The 20,914-nt window shown below is 36.4% G+C and overlaps 1 protein-coding gene and 1 long non-coding RNA gene across 4 annotated transcripts in view; both read left to right on the top strand.

Annotated features, from left to right (window-relative positions):
* Window positions 1-234: 234 nt before the first annotated feature.
* dpf1 (double PHD fingers 1) overlaps window positions 235-20,914 on the top strand; it is a 54,755-nt gene continuing 34,075 nt past the window's right edge. For 2 of the 3 annotated variants that reach the window (XM_084127529.1, XM_084127530.1), the window contains exons 1-2: window positions 235-390; window positions 17,606-17,635. In XM_084127529.1, the coding sequence (XP_083983655.1) occupies window positions 281-390; window positions 17,606-17,635 (140 nt within the window). In that variant the 5' untranslated portion in view covers window positions 235-280. Of the gene's footprint in view, window positions 391-1,558; window positions 1,673-17,605; window positions 17,636-20,914 lie in introns of those variants that run through there. The other variant, XM_084127531.1, reaches the window with a different exon arrangement.
* On the top strand, window positions 12,551-16,968 carry LOC311091533. The gene is made up of 4 exons (XR_014608113.1): window positions 12,551-13,023; window positions 14,008-14,082; window positions 14,183-14,332; window positions 16,001-16,968. It is a non-coding gene; the product is annotated as an uncharacterized lncRNA (long non-coding RNA).

Genomic DNA, 20,914 nt, shown 5'->3' with positions numbered 1-20,914 from the left:
CATTTCTCTACGAATCAAAAAAAGCTACCAACATGAGAGCAAAATACTGACAGACAGTCCAGCAATCCAACCTTGAATTTACAGTAGATGTTTTGGCTTACCCATACAAAATCAAGGCGGGACTAGTATACAGTTAACCGTAGTGCATTGTGCTATTTGTAGTACACGCGCCGCTGACTCTTGAAGACATCAGGGAACTAAAACTACATTTCCCATCACTGGCCATCAGTCAGTCGCGCTCCTATTGGCTAGCTGATCCAGCCGCAGCCCCAGAGAATGAATGAAATTGAAATTGCTGCTATATTACATGTACAATACCGGGGATCTGCAGTCTTACATTGTATCATTCTATATCAAAATGGCCACAGTGGTCCAAAATCCTCTGAAATCGTAAGTACGAATATTTATATTTTAATGCTTTTTTTTAATGCATGTCATGCAACAAACAGCGTTCGTTCAAATTCACAAATATGCAAACATCTTTAAAAAGTATAAAATGCCGGCGAGGTTTAAACTACGAATGCATGTTGAAATGCAATAAATCATAATGCATGCGACGACATTTTGTCATCTGGGCAAATATGGCATGTTATAAAGTGCAGAGTCTCGGGTGTCATTTCTGCATATGCACAGTGCTATGGAGGAATGTTGAGAATGTTGACCCGGCGTCCCTGGTCAGTAGCCTATTGATCACTAGGAACTTACAGTTGTTGGTATTGAGATCGGAGAGTTCCATGGCCATCGAGTCTCAAGATAAACGATGGCACTTGAACATTTTTGCTTTAGCTTTTGTATGGAAAGATGTCAAACAAAACGAACTGGTATGCTGTCTGTAGGCTGTAACAGCGCTGTCTATGTGCAAACTGGAAAATGTTGCAATTTATCACACTAAGCATGTTTCGGTGGTTTTACATTGTACGCGCTGATCACATTAGACTGTAGCTACAAAATCACATGCATCTTGAGTGTGAATTATTAGTGTTATTGTTTTTAAGCCGAATGCATGTTTATGCATGCTATTTTAGTGGCGTGTAACATTTGGTACCTCTTATGCGCCGTTGCATCAATGCACATTCTGTGAAGTTTCCATTAGATTCCTTTGTGCACACTGTCACATTTTTTCGGCGTGCGGCACGCAGACGCCACACGGGCTCAGTGCCAAAAATTGCTTTACATTCGTCTGCTAGAGACTGGGACCTTCGGAATGGGGAGACGTGTTTGTATTTGCCATGCAAATGTGACTGTAGCTTTCATATCTTGAAAAGGGGAAATTGCACTTGTGTCGGTTTTTTAACCCGGGAGGTTGCACCACGATTGCCTACCTTGACCCATTGCAAGCACAAAACGTCTTCACAACGTTGTTTTTGGTTGCAGTTTGCAACGTCACGTTAGTAACATGTTTATATTAGGCTACGTTTGAAAAAACAGCCTACCAAAATACAACCAGGCCACATTATAAAGCTTGTGGAATGTTAAGTCTACTTTTTAAAATGGCACAACGGGCACAGTTACCAAACATATGACTAAAGTAAAATATTAATATTTTTATGGATATCATTTCAACTTTGAATGATCGCACGAGACAGCATTTCCCACTCGCGCAAAAACCCGTTAACTGACTAGAGCGGCGCGCGCAGCATTCATAGTCAGACAGGATGCAAGGTTTTATGAGGTAAGACACTTTTGAGCTATAGCCTACCTTATGACAAATTATAACTCAAAATGGGTCAAAAATAACAAATGAGAGTAATATAAGTGAAATGACATTCGGGTGTTGGATACTATAGCGGTAGGCTACAATACACGAACAGCTTTGGCATATTTTGAATTTAGACAAATAATGTTGTAGAAAATACTTATCCAAACATGCCAAATTAAGTGGGACGGATATAGGCCTAAGTGTAGCAAATATACATGAATATAGTTGTTTTTAAAAATATGGAGAGATATAGGCCTACACACCTGTCACATGACCTTTCTAAAGGCACACGAATGACATTCGCGTAACTGCTAGACGGGCATTAAACGCCAATTTCCTGTCCATACTATACATTAACCAGTGTTGAGTGTAATTAATTGGCCTACTAAGCAATCTATTTACTGTAATTTAATTACTTGTCCCTTGAAAAAGTAAAGTAAGAGATTACTCTTAATATTTCTTTAATATAATTACAGTAAGGCCTACTTGTTCTAGTAGAACCTTATTGTAAAGTGAATCCAATACTTTTTAGATGAAGTAATTAGTAGCTACAGTAAATACACTGTTGAAGATGTAATTAGTAAGCTAGTAATTAATTACTTTTTTAGAGTAACTTACCCTGCACAGACTGTAACTTACCTTAATAGTTTTAATGAAGTGTAGCAATGGGTAGTCTTAAAAAAAAAGAAGTATATTTTGGACATGTATCATCATTCATAATATTCATTGAATTAGGCTACGTAGTTTATCATATAAATAGCCCACTATTTGTAACACTTTACAATAAGGTTCTATTTTGTTAACATTAGTTAAATCATACTAACAATGAAACATAGCCTATAGAACATAGTACTGAAGCATTTACTAGCTGGTAGGCTACTTGATGTTAATTTCAAAATTTACCAATGCATTATTAAAATCAAAAGTTGTTTCTGTTAACATTTAATAGACCTGAGCTAACATGAACTAAGCCTAACCCTAACAGTTAATAACAAAGATTAATAAATGCTGTAAGTATTGCTCATTGTTAGGTAATGCTTTAACTTATGGGAACTTATTGTACAGTGTTGCCAGTACATGAATATTGTAATCATTCAGTACTATGATTAACTTCAGTAGCACTATAATACTTTTCTGTAAAGGAATACAACGTCTGTGGATTTTGTAAATCCACAGTTTTGATTCAGTGACTTGTGAAAGTAACTCATACATGACAAATCCTGCAGTATCTTACCGGGTTTGATCACATTCCCTGAGCGGTGAACTTTGTTGTTGTGTGTGGACGAATGTTTTTCAGCGTGTACAAGGTCAGGTGTGCTTCTTGGCGCATTTGAAATATTTGCATGAGAAGCATGAATGAACAGAAACAGGGGCTGCAATCAGCGTCTGAATGACTGTGATATTACGCTCTTCAATATCCCTCTTCAAAGAAACCAGTTAAAGTGCAGTACTTCTGGAGCCATGAGGAGATATCAGTTGAGGAGCCAATCTAATTTACATTACTGGCTTTTATAAATCACTAATTTTTAAGAGATGGTGATTAAATTATGCCTGCCTTGATTGCTGATTATCTGCTAACTGGCATGCCTTCACCAAAATGATGACATTTCATTGGGAATCTTTGAATCATTGAATTAGTTTCCCACTGTTCTCGTTGTGCTTTTTTTTCCCAGTCTTTCTTCCTCTACTGGTCTTCAAATCTCTCTAGTAATTACTCAGGTTCACTTACTGTCTATATTTTCTCCTCTATCTTCCACTATCTCTCTCTGTCTCCTAAAGTGATGGTGCCCTGTCTCTCCCAGTCATTTCATGGGATGCGGAATGCGGACTTCTTGGATAGTTATTCCGCTTTGCCTCACTGATCTGAGAAAAATGAATTCTAGATAATTCTTCACACTGTCGCTTTTAAGCCGAAGACTGTCACCCCGTTGTAGATCCTTCCTCCCCATCCTTATACTCAGGCCCTTTTTAATGTTTGTTTGCATAAGCAGCCTCAATTCTATAAGGGCTTTTTTTTTTCTTCTGAGACTGGTGTGGGCTGTTCTCCTCATTTCACTCACTCACTTTTTTTTCTTCCGGAGAGACTCTCTTTGTCTTCAAGAGGAGAGAGAGAGACACAGATAGGTATTTTTAGCTCTATGACCTATTTCTCCAAAGCTACCTTACTCACTGTCAGTCATCACACTGTTGCTCAGGGATGTTATAATGTGCAGCTAGCATGTATAGTCTATATGTAGTGTGCTAGTGGTGTTGCAGTTGTTTAGAAGGTTAGAGAGGCACGGGTCTGCTCACTTTCACTCTTTTTTTTGGGAGGTGAGACACCTTGTGGGAAGATCATCAGATGTGGACCGAGGGAGGGTGCCGCTTGCTGATGATTCAGTCTTGTCAGTGTGAACATCTGAGTCAAGTAGTTTTGAGAATAGGAGCTTTGGCTGTGCAAAAATGTCTGGATATTTGTATAGTAGAAGTTTTTATTTTTATTTGTATTAAGTATTTTACCTCATGATACTGTATTGATTATATTCTTTTGAATTTTGAGTAGCTATATGACAAAACACTATTTTACATTTTGGTGAATTGGTGGTTAATTCATGTTAATTTTGTATGATCTCATTTGTATGTTTCCGTACAATTAGCTTACAAACCCACTTACGGTTAGGTTTGGGGTGGACATTCATTCTTTTCTTTTTTTAAATTATAGGCTATGTTTCCGTACCAATCGCATTATACAAATTCATATGATGTCGTCATCTTGTAAAATAGTTAAAGGCCCACTGAAGTATGATGCGTTAACGTAATTTCCACTGAAACAGGAAACTAAGGCGGGACATATTTAATGGCTCCTCCCCCTTTTCAAATAGCCAATAGCGTTTAGTTTACCTCACAGACTGCAAGTCGTACTTGACAGCACCATGGTTTCGAATCCGAGCACTGATGATACGTTAAATTCTAGAGAGCATTTGATTGGACAGAAGACGTGATGAGAAGATGAAGTCAGCGGTGATGTCATATAAATCCGTGATCCATTTTAGAGAAAGTGATAGACTGTAAGTTTTGAATGCTTATATCTCCTAAATGCAAATAACTTAATGCTTAACCTTAAGGTTAACACATTCATACTAAAAGCTAAAAAACGTTAATTTTTATTTCAGGGGGGCTTTAAGTTTTCTCCTCGTGTTGGTAAATGCTGTGTAAAATAATTTCTTTTCATTAAAGCAAGTTTGTGTAGTGTGTACATTGCATTTGCTATCATTGAATGGTGATCGGCCACCCTGCTCCACTAGACTAGACCCAGATATTAATATAATATCACTGATTCCCACCCCAGTTGCTTGCTAGGTTATTTTTGTTGGTTGCTTACAGGCTCAAGTCAGAAATGCACACCCTAGAGTCTCTATAATATTCTTGACATTAGATCTGGTTCGGGTCCTTTCATCAGTGTAAGTTTATGGGATTTTTTTTCATCCATTTTTTCATCTCCCAGGCGAAAATTGTAAGACCTATGACTTCAAAAAGTAATATCACACCTCTCCTCAACAAGCCACATGGTTTGAGCTATCTTTTTCTTACAAAAAGCATTGTTTGATTGAGAATGTCTTCAACTTCAGCCTGTTTTTTCGACGGGATGGATCTCACTGATATTCTGAGCTGGTGGTCTGCAGGGTTTACTGCATAACGCAATCAGAGGCTGGCCTGAGCTGAGATTGCCTATAGGGCAACGCTTTAAACAAATAATGATTGTGCCTACAGCCTCTAGCAGATTATAGTATTATAGTACTCTATATCCAAACGTAAAATGTCCCTCAGTCCCTCAAATATATAGCTTCTACATTGGGAGGTGGACATCTGCATCCATCAGGGTAGACAATAGACATTTTTGTTCACTCTTTGAATATAGAACTTGCATATTCTACATGGGCATATTCAGCCTCATGAGACTGTGTGTACTTTGTGATGTTGAGCACTATAGTGTGTGTGTGTGTGTGTGTGTGTGTGTGTGTGTGTCAGTATGAATCAGAACATGCATTTGAAGCAGAATAGCAGTGTATGGCATAGTCCATTGCTAAACGTGGGTCCATCAGATGAGATTTATAGCTGTTCTTCTTTCGCCGTTATTAGGTGGATAGATCCTCTCCCAAGATTTCAGATATTATTAAAGTGCAGAGGGTCGAAATATTCATCTCTCTACCGGACAAACTGTCCCACTAGCCATTTTCACTGGAGATCTATATGAATACTTATTTCAAGGAAACCATAGATGATCCAAGAGGGAAACATAAAGGCTTAAATACGATCTGCGGAAAGCATCACGCAAGAAGTGCAAGCTGGAAGGCAAGTTCTACAGTGTACGGAGCTCACAAATCAGTTGATGGGTCCCCAAATATGTATTTTATGCAGTGAAAATGTGATATAGTCTTATAATAAGCAATGGGATTCACCCTGCAGTACAAGTGCACCTGTAAGCCTCCCTGTCCATCCTGCAGTCTTTTCAAGCAGTGAAACATGTGGCAGGACATCAGGTCCATGTTATACCACAGGCAACGATTTATGTGAACACATAGCCTGTGCCAGCAAACACAGCAGGGCAATTCAATATAGTAGACAAATGCCTGTGAGGATATATGGTTCTCTTGTCTACAGCAGCGAAGGATCCTGGGTATTCCGTTTGAGCACGGGTGTTTGCTAGCATCACGGTCCACTGTGAACGCAGGTGTCTTTTAGCAGACAATCTCTGAAAATTCATTGAGCATCTTCAGCATTAACACTTTCGGCGAGTACGTTTCAAATAGCTCATTTGGTTCTGCATGCAAATGAGATATTTTGACACTTTTTAAAACTGAAACTCTTCTCTGAGGTGATACTGATGAATATGGAAGTAATTTCATGCTGCTTTGTGCGTCCATGGATTTGTGCTTGGTGAACTAGAATGAATTCTCCACTGATAGTGGTTGAGGGTAAATCCATTGACTTTGTTTAACACATTTTTCATAGACAAATTCATATGAGCTGGAATATTTAATAAACTTATAAATACTAACATTTTGCTGCATTTAGTGACATTTTAATGTGAAGCAAGCAACTGTGCTGTTCTGCATGCAAGCGCTCTATATGTCATGCAACCTGTTTTCAAATAAATGTAATTTTCGCTTCCTAATCATTTCTTCATCACATGGATAAATAATTAACTTGCTCTGATTTAAAGAATTGTCTTTGCCTACTGTGTATGAAGACAGAAAAGATTCAACGCACCCTTGAACACTACAGAGAAATGACGCTTAAAGTCGCGATGAAACAGAAGCAGCGACAGATGTTTTCTTTTGTATTGTGACGTATACCGGAGTATAACAGATTGTCAAAAAAAGGAAAGAAATGTAGGGTGGAGACTTGGTTCTATCCATCAGTTGTTGATTGGATTTTGAGATGAGGGCATTGCACTTAAAAATGAATGCCAGCTTAGAGTTGATTGTGGAGCGCCGGGGATTAAGTGGACAAAATTATTGGAGGACGAAATTATCTGGCATAAGTAAAAAAAAAAGAAAAAAAAAGAAGACTTTTTTAAACATTTTTATATATATATATATATATATATTTTTTACCAGAAAATCAACTAATGACATTTTAATTAAAAATTGCAAAGTAAAAAAAAAAAATTATTTATACAAAAATTATATTAATACATGAATAGTTCAAAATAAGATCTTGTAAATTAATTTCTGGTAAATTTTCATTTCATGTCAACTTTAATGGGATCAAAATACAGACATGAAAGCATGTATGTCACGTGACTGACACCACAGTTATTTGCGTTACAGCCCCTTTTCTCGACAAAAAAGTGTTTCCAAATGAGTTTTTCGATATATAATTATGCGCTAGCTAGAGTTAAACAATTTCTTTTATTGCTAATTAACATTTCCATCAGCTATCTTGTTAAACATGATGCACTAGTGACTAAACTTTTTTGTGCAAAATCAATCCTCACATGGAAACTTGTGACAGAACAGGGTCCAAATCTCACCAAATCAGACACATCAACTTCAGTTTACAATGACTCATTTCGTATTGCTCCGATACCGTTCTTTACTTCAGTGTTTAGTCGTAGTATACTGGCTGTCCACTGTCCGACATAATCAGCATGCATTTTAATTTAAGTCGATAAGACTCATAAATGTTTATGTAACATTTGGCCTCCTCTAATGCAGGGCTGAGTTTTGACTATGCTTCTGTAAATGTGCTGCAGTTCTTCCAGTCCTCAATAAGCTAGTCTTCAGCAGGCTGGAGGAAATGTTGCAGCACTTCTATAGAGGGAGAGAGGCAGATGAAGAAAGAAATGAGATAAATCATTTGACTGGGGTAGTGTAGTGAAAAAGAGGAGGGAGGGGTAGTGGGGCGGATGACGAAAAGGGAGAGGTGCTCGAGGAGGTTGCTATTGCAAAGTGTAATCTACAGTACTGATGGGGGATGGGCATGCCAATATCCTCTTTTAACAATCCTAAGCTCATGGAAATACTGTGGGCCACATCAACATATTAGTCAGCCTCCACCATCAGTGGCACCAGCCACAGAAATTCAGTCCCTCACACCCACATGTGATGCTAAGATCCACTTACAATGAAGCAGCATAGTATTTTGAAGTGCCCTGGACTGCTGGTATTACCATCTGATGTTGTGGTACTGCCGCTGCACTTTTTGGCAAGTAGAGTTTAGGCTTATGTAAAGATTATCTGGCACAGGTCATGAATAAGGCATGCTGTATGACATTTTCAAAAGCATTAAAGGGCCAAATCCCCCAATTTTTTTTTTTTTTTTTTTTTTTTTTTTGGCGGGAGAGCTATTAGATATCTTAGATAAATTATTATCTATATATCATGAACTAACTAGTTTCAATCATATCAAATTGCTCTTCTTTTGATTCTCTTTCTTTTAATATCAACTGTCTTGATCATCTTAACTAAATCCGACAATTAAAATTAAATAAAAAATGTTACAATTGTGACATTATTTTTTAATCGATATATGTATTATTTTTCTTGTTATGAGAAATGTTACACTCTTTAAAATGTAGACCCTTTCTCCAGTAATCGTATTACATTTACACAAATTGTAGAATTTTAATGTTTATTGCGAGAAGATATCTCAATAAACAGGTTTAGGTTCAACGACTCCTTTCACAGACTAACTGTTAAAAATAAATAAAAATAAATACTTTATATAACAACGTAAAATGCTTTAGAAGTTTAAGGCAATATGATGTATCCAATTCATGTAGGTGCAGCTACATTCTTCAAAATATTAAGAAACATAATATTAAGATTTAGTAATGAAAACTGTTTTTTCTGTGACCCTGGAGCATATATAATATTATTACCCAATATTTTTCAATCTATATGATTATTGCATATATGATATCTTTATTATACTGACAGTTACTGGTTACTAAATTACTAAATTAAAATTAGTGTTTTTTTCTTCTTTTTTTCTGAGCATGTGTGTGTGTTTGCATTCAATCACCTGGGAGTCTCTGTACAGTAGTTCAACTGGAGTTTGATATTTTACTGACACAGTGCAGCCTCTAGAGGGAGCTCTCTGTTACTTTTCAAAAGGACAACTGTTAATTGAGACTAATTGGCACTGTAGGGAGTTTTCTGGTAGTGTAGTGAGTATAATGAGGAGTACACCAGTAAGTTTCAAGACAAATTTGGACAACATCTCCCTCTGCCTCCTCGCTGGTTTAAATTAAATAGGCTGCAGAAGAAGAGCTAATTTTGGAGGATGTTCTATTTTTGAGGGTCATAGTTGAGCTTTGCACAGGAGTGACAGTGTGGATGCTCGAAGCGCTCCTCTCCAATCATTTATTTTTTTCCCCTTCTCTTTTGGTTTGGGGAAAAGGCACCATGCTCTTGAGGTTCTTGTTTTCCTTTGTTTAGCAAGTGTGTGTGTGTGTGTGTGTGTGTGTGTGTCAGCCTGGCTTTCTTTGTGTAAATTGTAAGTGGTTATTACATGCATGCACATTCACATTGTATCAAGCATGCGTTATCAATGCTGAACACATTTTATTGCAGGATTTGACATGTTGACAATTCCCTGCAAAGGCTTTAGCTGCAAAGAAAGGACTCTTTAAGTGGGCAGCAGCTACCAAAAATAGCTTTAAGAGAGTAGATTATAATTTGGAGGCTTTCTTTCATTAGCCTTTGCTTTGATATATGCTTCCAATATAGCAACACTGTGCAGCAAACTCAAATGTAATGAAAATTCAAGAGTAATTGCCTCAGATGTATCTGATTAGATCTGTGCTCCATTTGTCACTGATGCTGACAAATTGAAGTCCGGCCTGAAAGGTTTTGTCCAAATTCTCCTTCACAATAACATAGTCTCTCACTTCTATTAACTCTTTCCCCACCAGTTTTTTTTGGTGTGTGTGTTTAAGTTGCCAACCAGCGCCAGTGCGCAAGCATTTTTGATCATTTTCACAAAACTTTCATGGCCCCCGAATATATCGCATTTTTGTCAAAGACTACGTCTGGATTGGATTCAGATGATGATCAAAACATAGAGTAGATTGAGTCCATCAACAGCCCCAAAGCTTCACAGTCCTATAGCTCGTCCTGGGACAACATTTCATTCAGCAACATTAGGCAGTTTTGATTTATATGCTGTTTAATGTTTGATGGTCGCGCTATTTTACATGTGCATAAGCAATGCTTCTATTACTTGTTTCTGCTTCTTCTTCGCCTGTCCGGAAATTCAGTACTCTTTCAGAAGATGCGTAATAGCCCCCCCCCCCCCCCCCTTACCGTATAACAGTGAAAACGTGGATTGCCGGAAAATTCCATCAATGGCGAGGAAAGAGTTAATGAAATCCATAGCCGCTTATTCACAGTCGAACAATGGCCACCAATGATATGAAGAATTGTGATTAAATTACAGAAAGAACTGCAGGGAACAGTGTTGATCGAGCAAATTGGAATTCACAGAGTTCGGCCTACTTTCAGACTGTATTCCATATGGCAGGCTTTCGTTCGTCTTCCAGCGAGACACATTTCACAGCTTTCAAGGCCACTGCCACAGTATAATATAATGAGATTGTGTAAAAAAGCAAACAAACTGAGAGCGGCCATTTTCTACAGCTGTCAACTTATTACTGAAAGCCAGACTTGTTCCACTAGCACACACACACAGGAGTGAGGTGATGGAATGGAGAAGGGGGGCTTGACGGCTCTGTGCTCAGACTAGAAAGAGGCTGAGGGGGGAGGGAGCATTGGCTTGAACCTCAGGGGTGAGTTGCTTTGCATTTGTGTCTTTTTCACTACCCATTTCCTTCTAAGGCTTTCAAGTCTGTGCCTAAGTCTATATCACAGTAACTCACTTTTACTTTAAATTATTGGGAAAAAATTTGCATTCTATCTGTGTGGGTCAGGAAGGATTTGCCAGCATAAGTGTGACATGTCAAGAGTAGCCAAGTAGGACAAGGACTGCCACTTAAAAATAAATAGAAGGAAACAATTATCAATATCAACTCATTGATTATTATATTATATTATATTATATTATATTATATTATATTATATTATATTATATTATATTATATTATTAGTTTGTATATTTAGATTTCAATAATACATTTAGAGTTTTTATATAGTCCATAAAACTATTTAATTCATGAAAATAGTACATTTTTAAATCACTTTTGAAATTGACAAATAAATAAATGTTTAACTGTTTATTTAAATGTCAAAAGCTTATTGGCTGCTCTGTGTGAACTGTCCGATGACAACGTGACTAGCAAGGAAAGGAAAAGCAATAAATGCTTTATAGAGATGCGATTTAATTAAATGTTTCAATTAAAAATGATTTAACATTTTACTGTTAACATTTGTAGTATTTATTGTTACTACATGTTTGCTACATTTTAAAACATTAATTAAATAAATAGTTTAAATATGTCTATTTACAATTTTATTCAATTAGTACATTTATTTGTTTGTTTTTTTAAGTGGCATACTGATCCTTTATTCAAGTAGCTTAATAAACAAATTAAATAATGTCTTAAGAAAAATGATGTATTAATGTAAAAAATATTTTTTTTAAATTATGTTTTTTCTGAAGAGTAGGGGTTGTGTAAGGAATGAAAAAATATTATCATTCATCACCAGTATAAAAACAATAAAAGTCGATGAAAAAGGGTCTTTTTTGTGCAATAAATAAAGTATCTGCACATTTTGAACTCTAGTGTTATTCAAAAAATTGTACTTCCATGGTATATTAATAAATCATGATGTCATGGTATATTATTTATTACTGAATATTATATTATTTTTTTATTATATTGTGCACAAAATATATTGTATGAATCAGAAATGGGCACCAAACTAAAGTTGCCTGCTGTACTTTCTCATTGGTCAGTTAGATCAAAGTGAAATCATAACACTCAGCATCAACTATCTCAAGGCTAAAATCGAACACAGACACACACACACACACACACTGACCTTTCACTCCCTCTCAGCATAGTTTTACTCACAAAGAAGTGAAAGCGCTTCCTCATGGCACACTGGCATACACACTTTTCCCCGTGGATGCCATTCCTGGCCAGCTCTGCCCGCACACAAGCCAAACTCTGGTTGGTTTGCTTTAGGCTTTTGCTTCCTCTTATTGATTTTTCTGATATTAGCTAACCTCACCCATTTCTCCATTCTGTCAGTTTTCCTCCAAGATACCCAATGTTTTTGGAGCTCCCATACAGTGCGAATACAATGACTGCAAATAATGCATCTCTCAGTAATGTAGTTAAAAAGACAATAAGAAATGTTTTCTGTTTGCTGCTATTCCTGTAACTGCACTGTTAGCAATTGATGTAATTTTTACAATAAAATTTACAACAACATATTGTATTCATGTTTTTATTGTAAATACAAATGCATGATGGGAAATTTATGGACAGTCCTGTAATTTTGTTGTAACTACACTGTAGAAGCATTATTTTACAGCCACCGCATAGCATTGTGGGATTGCTGCGATTTGAATTTTGAAATTGCGCGGTACCGCGGCGGCCAACGGCACCAGAATCAAACACTTTTGGAAGGAACACATCTCAGGTATGAAACGTTAACATGCCATCTATTTTTATAAGTCTATGGATATATTAATACCGGTCATATGAGTGGTGATTGTTTCGTTTGGTATATTTCAGTGACATTAGCTTCTGTGACGTTCGCCCCGACTCGACTCGCTCACTCCCGGTAAAACAACACCATGAACTGACCGCGGTGAAGTGGCGTCTTCTTACTCAACCCATACGGAAAAAAGTTACCACATGCAGCTACAAGGTACGAGATATTCACAATTTTTCGCTTGGTATATTTCAGTAACATTAGCTAGAGTAATGTTAGATATAACGTTAGCTCAACTCGCCCCGCTCACTCCCGGGTAACGACGTTATAAACCTGAACTGACTGCGGTGAAGCGGCGTCTTCTTTAAGTTACTCAATCCATAAAGAAAATAGTAACGTTACCACATGCAGATACACGGCACTATTTTCAATGGAAAAACAAACATGGTGAGTAGAATCGAGTAGAGCTGAGCTTGTAACGTAGCCTAACGTTAATGGAAAACCACCACAATGACGATAGCTCAAATAACGTTAGCCCAGACTGTTAAGCATTAACGTTAGCCCGATCAGTTAGCTCAGGTTATTATTGCATTGATTACACGTGCTACTGGACAGGCTGTCGTAACATTATTAGGGCTTTGCTGTCTTGTAATCGGGGGTCTTGAAGCCGTGGTTTGCACACTAGCATACGTTAAACGAAGTTTGTAACGTTAGATTTTACGGCCACTGAATAAACACAAGCACATTTTAGTTGAAATATGGGCTTTAATTAAACGACAATGCTGGTATCTTTAATTATGTGAGTCAGCTATAACTGTGAGATAAGCTGAATATAGCATCTGGTATGCTCATATGTTATAACATTACTTTGTGCTTGGCAAACCAGGTTGGAAGAGCAGTCATGTAACTGTCTGTATCTAAAATAAACTGCGCGTGCGGAACTAAATCCAACCAGCATCGTCATAAAATATATTTTTTTCCGGAGCCTGGGTTCTGTTAAAAAGCTTTCAATGCTCTCTTTGTCTTCAGAAAAGGCAGCAAATTATCAGTAGTATTAAAATTAAGTTAACAATTTTGTTTGTCTCAAATTACATGTGGCTGCCTGGCAGACTATATGGACTAAAATAATAATAGATTTTTAATTTGGCATTTGTGTAATTGGTAATACATTTGGTAATGTTTACGTTTTTTATTCCCTAGCCTAGCCCTCTGCCACAGCTGCTGATATCCAGAGAGAGAGAGACCTATCCAGCACACCTTGCTTAATTGTGCAAGGTAAATTCTTCCCTTATTTTATAGAGTAGTTCACTTTTAAATGAAAATTACCCCATGATTTACTCACCTTTTATTATCATATTGTGTTAATGCATTTCAGGAGAGACACTAATCGCAACAAGTGTTCATAGAAGGAACAGTTGTGATGGGAACCAAAACAGTCTTTTGAATGGAGTGGCTGAAACCTTCGCTGCTTACTATGTGTTCAACATGCAGTATCCTAAAGACGCCTCAGGGACTTTATACAAAGGTATGTTTAAACTGTTTACACACTAATAAAGAAAATGAGGTAACACTTTACAGTATGGGTACATTAATTATCATGAATTCATGCGTAATTCATGCATGAATTTATACATTCATTCATGCATTAATATCTCATGAATCATCAGGAAATAACACAAGTTCAACGTTTTTCATTCATGACTTCATGAGTGAACAACACCTTAATAAAAAAATTAACTAAGATGAGTACATCATCATGAATTATGATTTATTACGCATGATCGTGATGCTTTTCTTTGTTCACATGCGACCATTAGCACATTGTTCATCAGTGTTTCTAAGGACCAGTCACCACTTTAGTTGAGGGGCCACACACATGAAGTCATTGATAGATGATGCTTAGTTAATGATGACTACTGTATTTGAATGTCAACAGAATCTGTGTGCTCTGAGCTGTGATTGGTCTATTTTGGGGTCTGTCCAACTACCACAAGCGTTTGCTTCGTCCACCTCCTTTTCAAACCATGCACTTGTATAATTTGTCTGCTATGTTGCCTGTTATGTTGATTGTGAGAAAATTAGAATGCAGGTTTGAAATAAACATCATCATCATCATCATCATCACCTGCAGGCTTTGAAGAAGACATGAACTGTTGACATTCAAATACAGTAGTCATCATTAACTAAGCATTATCTATCAATGACTTCATGTGTGTGGCCCCTCAACTAAAGTGGTGACTGGTCCTTAGAAACACTGATGAACAGTGGTATAACTGTGAACAAAGAAAACATCATGATCATGCGTAATAAATCATAATTCATGATGATTTACCCATCTTAGTTAATGTTTTAATTAAGGTGTTGTTCACTCATGAAGTCATGAATGAAAAACGTTGAACTCGTGTTAGTTCCTGATGATTCATGAGATATGAATGCATAATTCATGCATGAATTTATACATGAATTCATGATAATTCTTACTGTAAAGTGAATCCATCATTCTCATATGTAACGTCCCATGAATTATTACCTTATTACCAGTATTGTTAGGTTCTATGATATATTCTATGCAATGATGTCAATAGATAGGTTTCCATCCAATTAAAACATAACTTTTAAACGCATTCGTAAAAATTTGGCAAAAAAACCCTCTAATTGGAGAGCATTTCAATCAACTCTGTTATGCGAATTATAAATGGTCACGCACCTAGGAATCGTGAACAGCTGTGGGATCAAAACGTAAGGTTGACAGGGCAACTTGAAACACCTGATATAATTGCAAAAAATGCAAATTTGTCAATCCACATAGAAGTTTTTGTTCACATTAGAATATTTTATGTGAATTTTAACCGTTTCCAGTCAGGATTTCTTTTTCAAATGGTTAAAATGTGCATTAAAAAGTTGGATGGAGACCCAGCTATTGCTGTTAAGTGTCTGTTCTATAGTAGAGTTGGTTTTCCCCTGCAGGACATAATTTGTGTAAACAGAAGAGACTGACGGACAACAATTTAACATTACAACTTTCATTAATTCATTAAATTAAATTGTATGGTTAAAGTTGTTAATGTTAAATAAATACATCAAAGTCATTTTATTTTATGAGCAAGTAGGTTACTTATGTTTTTTATACAGTATTTGTCATTATTTAACAGATATGAAAACTTTAACTTTTTTCCTCTCTCTCGGTTTTCAGAGCTTTTTGTGGAATCCACTCCCAGACGGGCAGTAAAGCCGAGAAGAGACACAGGCTCAACGCACCTGTTTGCACCCTCCTAAGAAAACTGGACTTTGAGTTGATGGGATAGTAACATGAACAACTTCCCCTATGCAGTTCAAGTCTGGCTGGACACCTTTGTTCCATATCATCATGTTCCCCCTGATGATTGGCTGCCTGGATGTCTGGAAGTGAGCTTCTTCATTAAAGGGATACTCCACTTTTTTTGGAAATAGGCTCATTTTACAACTCCCCCAGAGTTAAACAGTTGAGTTTTACCGTTTTCGAATCCATTCAGCCGATCTCCGGGTCTTTAGAAGAATGTCATTAACCAGACAGTTTTTGGTCCCATTGACTTCCATAGTAGGAAAAAATATATACTATGGAAGTCAATGGGACCAAAAACTCTGACATTCTTCTAAAGACCCGGAGATCGGCTGAATGGATTCGAAAACGGTAAAACTCAACTGTTTAACTCTGGGGGAGTTGTAAAATGAGCCTATTTCCAAAAAAAGTGGAGTATCTCTTTAAAAGTAAAATTTTGTTTTATGTGTGATAAAGTGGATACTTTTGTAATATGTATTTTTGCACAGTTTGTTAATTAAAAAAAAAGAAAATATACCATTGTTGTGTTTTTAATTGGCCAATACGGAAAATGACAGCTTTTTACTTGTAATATTTATACTTGTAATGTTTTACAGTATATTGATTTGTCCTGTGAAATTACAGGAAATTCCTGGCTACTGAGTTGCCGTAAATATAACATTTTGCTGTAATATTTACAGTATTCTATCCTGTGAAATTACAGGAAATTCCTGGCAAATACCAGTAAATTTACATGATTATTGTAATTAATTACAGTAGGGATGTTGTATTAAGTATTACAATAACAGTCCTGTATACTGTTTACAGTAAATTTACGGCAACTATTAGCCAGGAATTTCCTGTAAAATTACAAGAACTGTCTAACAGTGTGCTTATCCTGTCAGCTTTAAAACTGCATGCCGCTGCTTCATGCTGCTCATGTGGCAAGTCAAAAAACATGTCAAGGTATCCGATCCTAGTTTCAGAGTCGGATATAAGCCAGGCCTGTTAATCAGCTGCTATGACTCTTTCTTTCTTTCTTTCTTTCTTTCTTTCTTTCTTTCTTTCTTTCTTTCTTTCTTTCTTTCTTTCTTTCTTTCTTTCTTTCTTTCTTTCTAAATCTCAGAGTTTTTTTGTCCATACAATGAAAGAAAATGGGATTCAGGGTTGTTTTGGCAAAAACAGGGGGGTGAACTATCCCTTTAAATTGTATTACATCATTATATTGGTCATATACAGTAGGTCATCCTGTTCTTTAAATATTGGCATTGGAAAAAACCTATATAGGTTGACCATGGTTAAGAGGCTTTGTCTGTATAGTTAATGGTATTGCATTTTGCAATTAATGCTTGGTCATTTTTCTGTTAATTTAACATAGTTCGAATGGAATTCCGTCTTATTTAATGATCTTTTATTGTACATAACTCCCATAGCCTGGAATTAGATATTTTCTGCATCTGCTCATGTCTGTTTCTGTCTTTTTTTTCTCCCTCTTCTTAGGCAATCAAGTGGAACCGTCATAAAAAACAGGTATGGTTGTTAAATCCAATACACTGATCTAATCTTCCTTCTCCTCACTGGTGCATAGTCATACGCAGAACACAGAGTGTTAAATTGCTGTCACATTTACTATTGCCTTGGTGAAATTTCGTTGCCATAGTCCGGTCATTTCAATAGGAATCCACACAATCTGGAATTTCAATTGAGGGCGGAAAAGGTCCCTAAGATTTCGCATTGGGTTCAAGTTGGTAGTGAATTTGCTGCATTGACCAACATAAAGCTGCTTGGTTTAAAAGTTGCTGTGCTTGAGCTGTGCTTCATTCATTCATTGCTACACTATTGACATTTTTTTTTTTGCCCATTACATTTTGCAGAAACTCTGCTAGTGTGGCCACACTTTAAACCACCAGCAGAAGTGGGCTCATTGAGACAACATCGATTGATTTGAGGAACCTATAAACACGTTGACAGTTTAAGTAACTGTGACTTACTTGCTCAACAAGACTAAGATTCTCTTCAAACGGTTGCTCCACAAAAGCTGTTTACCTGAAAGAGAAAATGACTATAGAAGAAGACATTTTATGCTAATCCATGCTATGGCGCCCCTTGTGGCAAAGTGGAGAATGCAGCACGTATTTGCATTTACATTAGCTTGTATATTTCTAAAATATTATTGCATAAATAAGAATTCCATCCCAAGATTTGGTTGTGGTCATGTTGTACTAATTTGTTGCATCATTTTAGTTAAATCGTGGCCATGTTCACTAATTCATTACCTAATTTTGATTTAGTTAAATAGTGGCCATAATGACTGATAGTTGGCCATGATTTAACTAAAACAATGAATCAAATTAGTACAACAAGGCCACGATTTATCTAAAATGAGGGAACAAAATAGGCCTAATAAATGTTGGGATGGAATTCTCGGGACAATGAAGGAACAAATTAGTACAATGTTAATAAGTTGTAAGTAAGAACAAATTTGTGGCCACAATATAATTTTATTTTTTCTCTTCTACATGTCATGTGCGGGGTTCCATATATTTCAGATATAATTGATTGCTTTTTCATTGTGCTCGTGGGATATGAAAACAAACTATGCCATACAGAGAAGCCACCCTATCCCACCGATTCAGGAAGTTCTTGAGGGAACTGCTGTTTTGCACCCAACTCCTTTCAACTGTTGGAGAGGCCCATAATGGAGTATTCTGTTTAAAGGTCCCATATTGTACACCTTTCTGAAGTTTTATTTTAGGTTTTGATGTCCTTGAATATATATTTGCGGTATAAGTACCAAAAACCATCTCAATATATTTTTACAGCTCCTTTCTCAGGAGCTCTGCCAAGAACAGGTCGATTTTGGCCTGTCTACTTAATATTCATGAGCCTCTCTTCTGATTGGCCTGTTGTTTTCTGAGTGACCCACCATTGGTGGGGGTGGTGATTGAAGGCGGTGACTGAGTAGTTCTGACTATGATCACATTTATACGGAAGTCACAACGGCTTGTGAAAAGGCACAGCTACTTTATGCAGGCTGTGTGCATTTGTCTGTGATTGACTGTTTTGAAACTTATATGGTAGTTCCATAGTCCCTAGATCCCATGAAAAAAGCCAGGAAATTTCTGTTTTGATAATATGGGACCTTTAAAACATTCAAACTCCAATCAGAAAGCCTTTCAGAAATTGTTCGAAAACAGTCTTGAATGCTCATTTAAAGGCAGGGTAGGTAGGAATGGTCTAAAAAACTTCTTTTTCAAATTTGTTTAAACTTTATGTACATATCAATACATAATTAAAATGTAAGTACTCTGAAAAAGAAAGTATAAAAATCGAGTGTCTGTAGACCTCTCAGGACTGTTTTAAAGACAGTTCATTATTTCCATTCACTCCACCCCCTCCCTTCTGGGCTCCTTCCAAAGCCACGCCCCCAAAACACATGAACGCGCGACTCCAACCGCTGAGCTGAAGACGCATTATTTACCTGAGAGAAGCAGAGAGGAAGGAGCACAGTGCATGTAGTGACATCATGTCAGAATCACATGTAATAAAAAAATCTAACGCTAATTGCTTATGAATATAAACAAATAAGATGTATTTTAGTACTCACTATCAAGCTAGCATATTGATATTGGTAAATTTAAAATATATATATTTTTTGATTCGTTAACGAGCTAGTTATATAAGCTAAAAACAGGTTGCATTGATACACTTTTTTACATTACCATCAGTTATATTGTGCTGAAGATGAATTTCGTGTAAGATTCATAACATATATGGTGTTCTGCATGTAGGGGTGGGAGATATTGACAAAAATGAATATCTCGATATTTTTTTCCAATATCTAGATATCGATATTCAGGCGATATTTTTGCCATCCTTCAAAGAAATGTGAGCAAACTGGCAAAAAAGGTCCAGTTGGTCTTTTGACTTGCTGCATTTGACCTATATTATTCTAGGCTATAGAAAAAAACAATAAAGGAGCTAACTAAACAGAATCTGTGGCAGCCCCTACTTTTTCCACTTACAAAAAAAAAAAAAAAAAAAAAAAAACTTAACTAGGCACTTCTTGCAACAGTGATTATTAAATCAAACAACAATATTGTTGATGATCAATTCAAAGTAAAAAAAAAATAACATTTTCAAAACAGTATAAATCCATTCATTTTTCCCCCAAAACGCTATAAATCCATCTTTTTTTTTTTCTTCTAAATTTATGGTTTGTCTTTTTAAAAAAGTTTTTGTCTTTTATTTTTCGTGTTTGCATTTATGAGGAAAAAACAATATTACTTGACAGTTCTCCATTATGGACGCGAGCGCTCTGAAAGCTGCACTAAGACTTTCAAACTTTAACAGAGACCTCAAAACAGAAAGCACAAAGCCTTTCTTTAAAACGAATTTCGTTTTGTATTAATTGTATCTTAATTTTAATATTTTTTTTTTTCATTAATTCATTAATATTTTCATTCCTGGATTAAATACATAAAGTAAATATAGGCTATCAATCACAACATAAGGTGCTTGAACTGGAGATTATATCATCGTGAACCGAACCGTAGCCTCGCCTCACAGGCCTAAAAAATGTGGAATATATTTACAGAAATCTGGTTCTAAACAAAACCATCCAAAACAAAATAAAACTATGTAGCCTAAATGTGCATTTCTCCGGTGCATGCGTTCACTAGCCTACTGCGAAGATCGCGAGTCAAATATCGTCAACTTCATCTTTGCAGCCGACACAGAAATTAATAAACAATTAAAATGTCTTATTGCAATATTTTACACATTCATAATCATTACTTTTGCTGGTTC

This window comes from Abramis brama (genome assembly GCF_963993115.1).
Source record: "Abramis brama genome assembly, chromosome: 10".
NCBI classification, from domain to species: domain Eukaryota; kingdom Metazoa; phylum Chordata; class Actinopteri; order Cypriniformes; family Leuciscidae; genus Abramis; species Abramis brama.
This window is presented reverse-complemented; position numbering and strand designations above follow the sequence as displayed.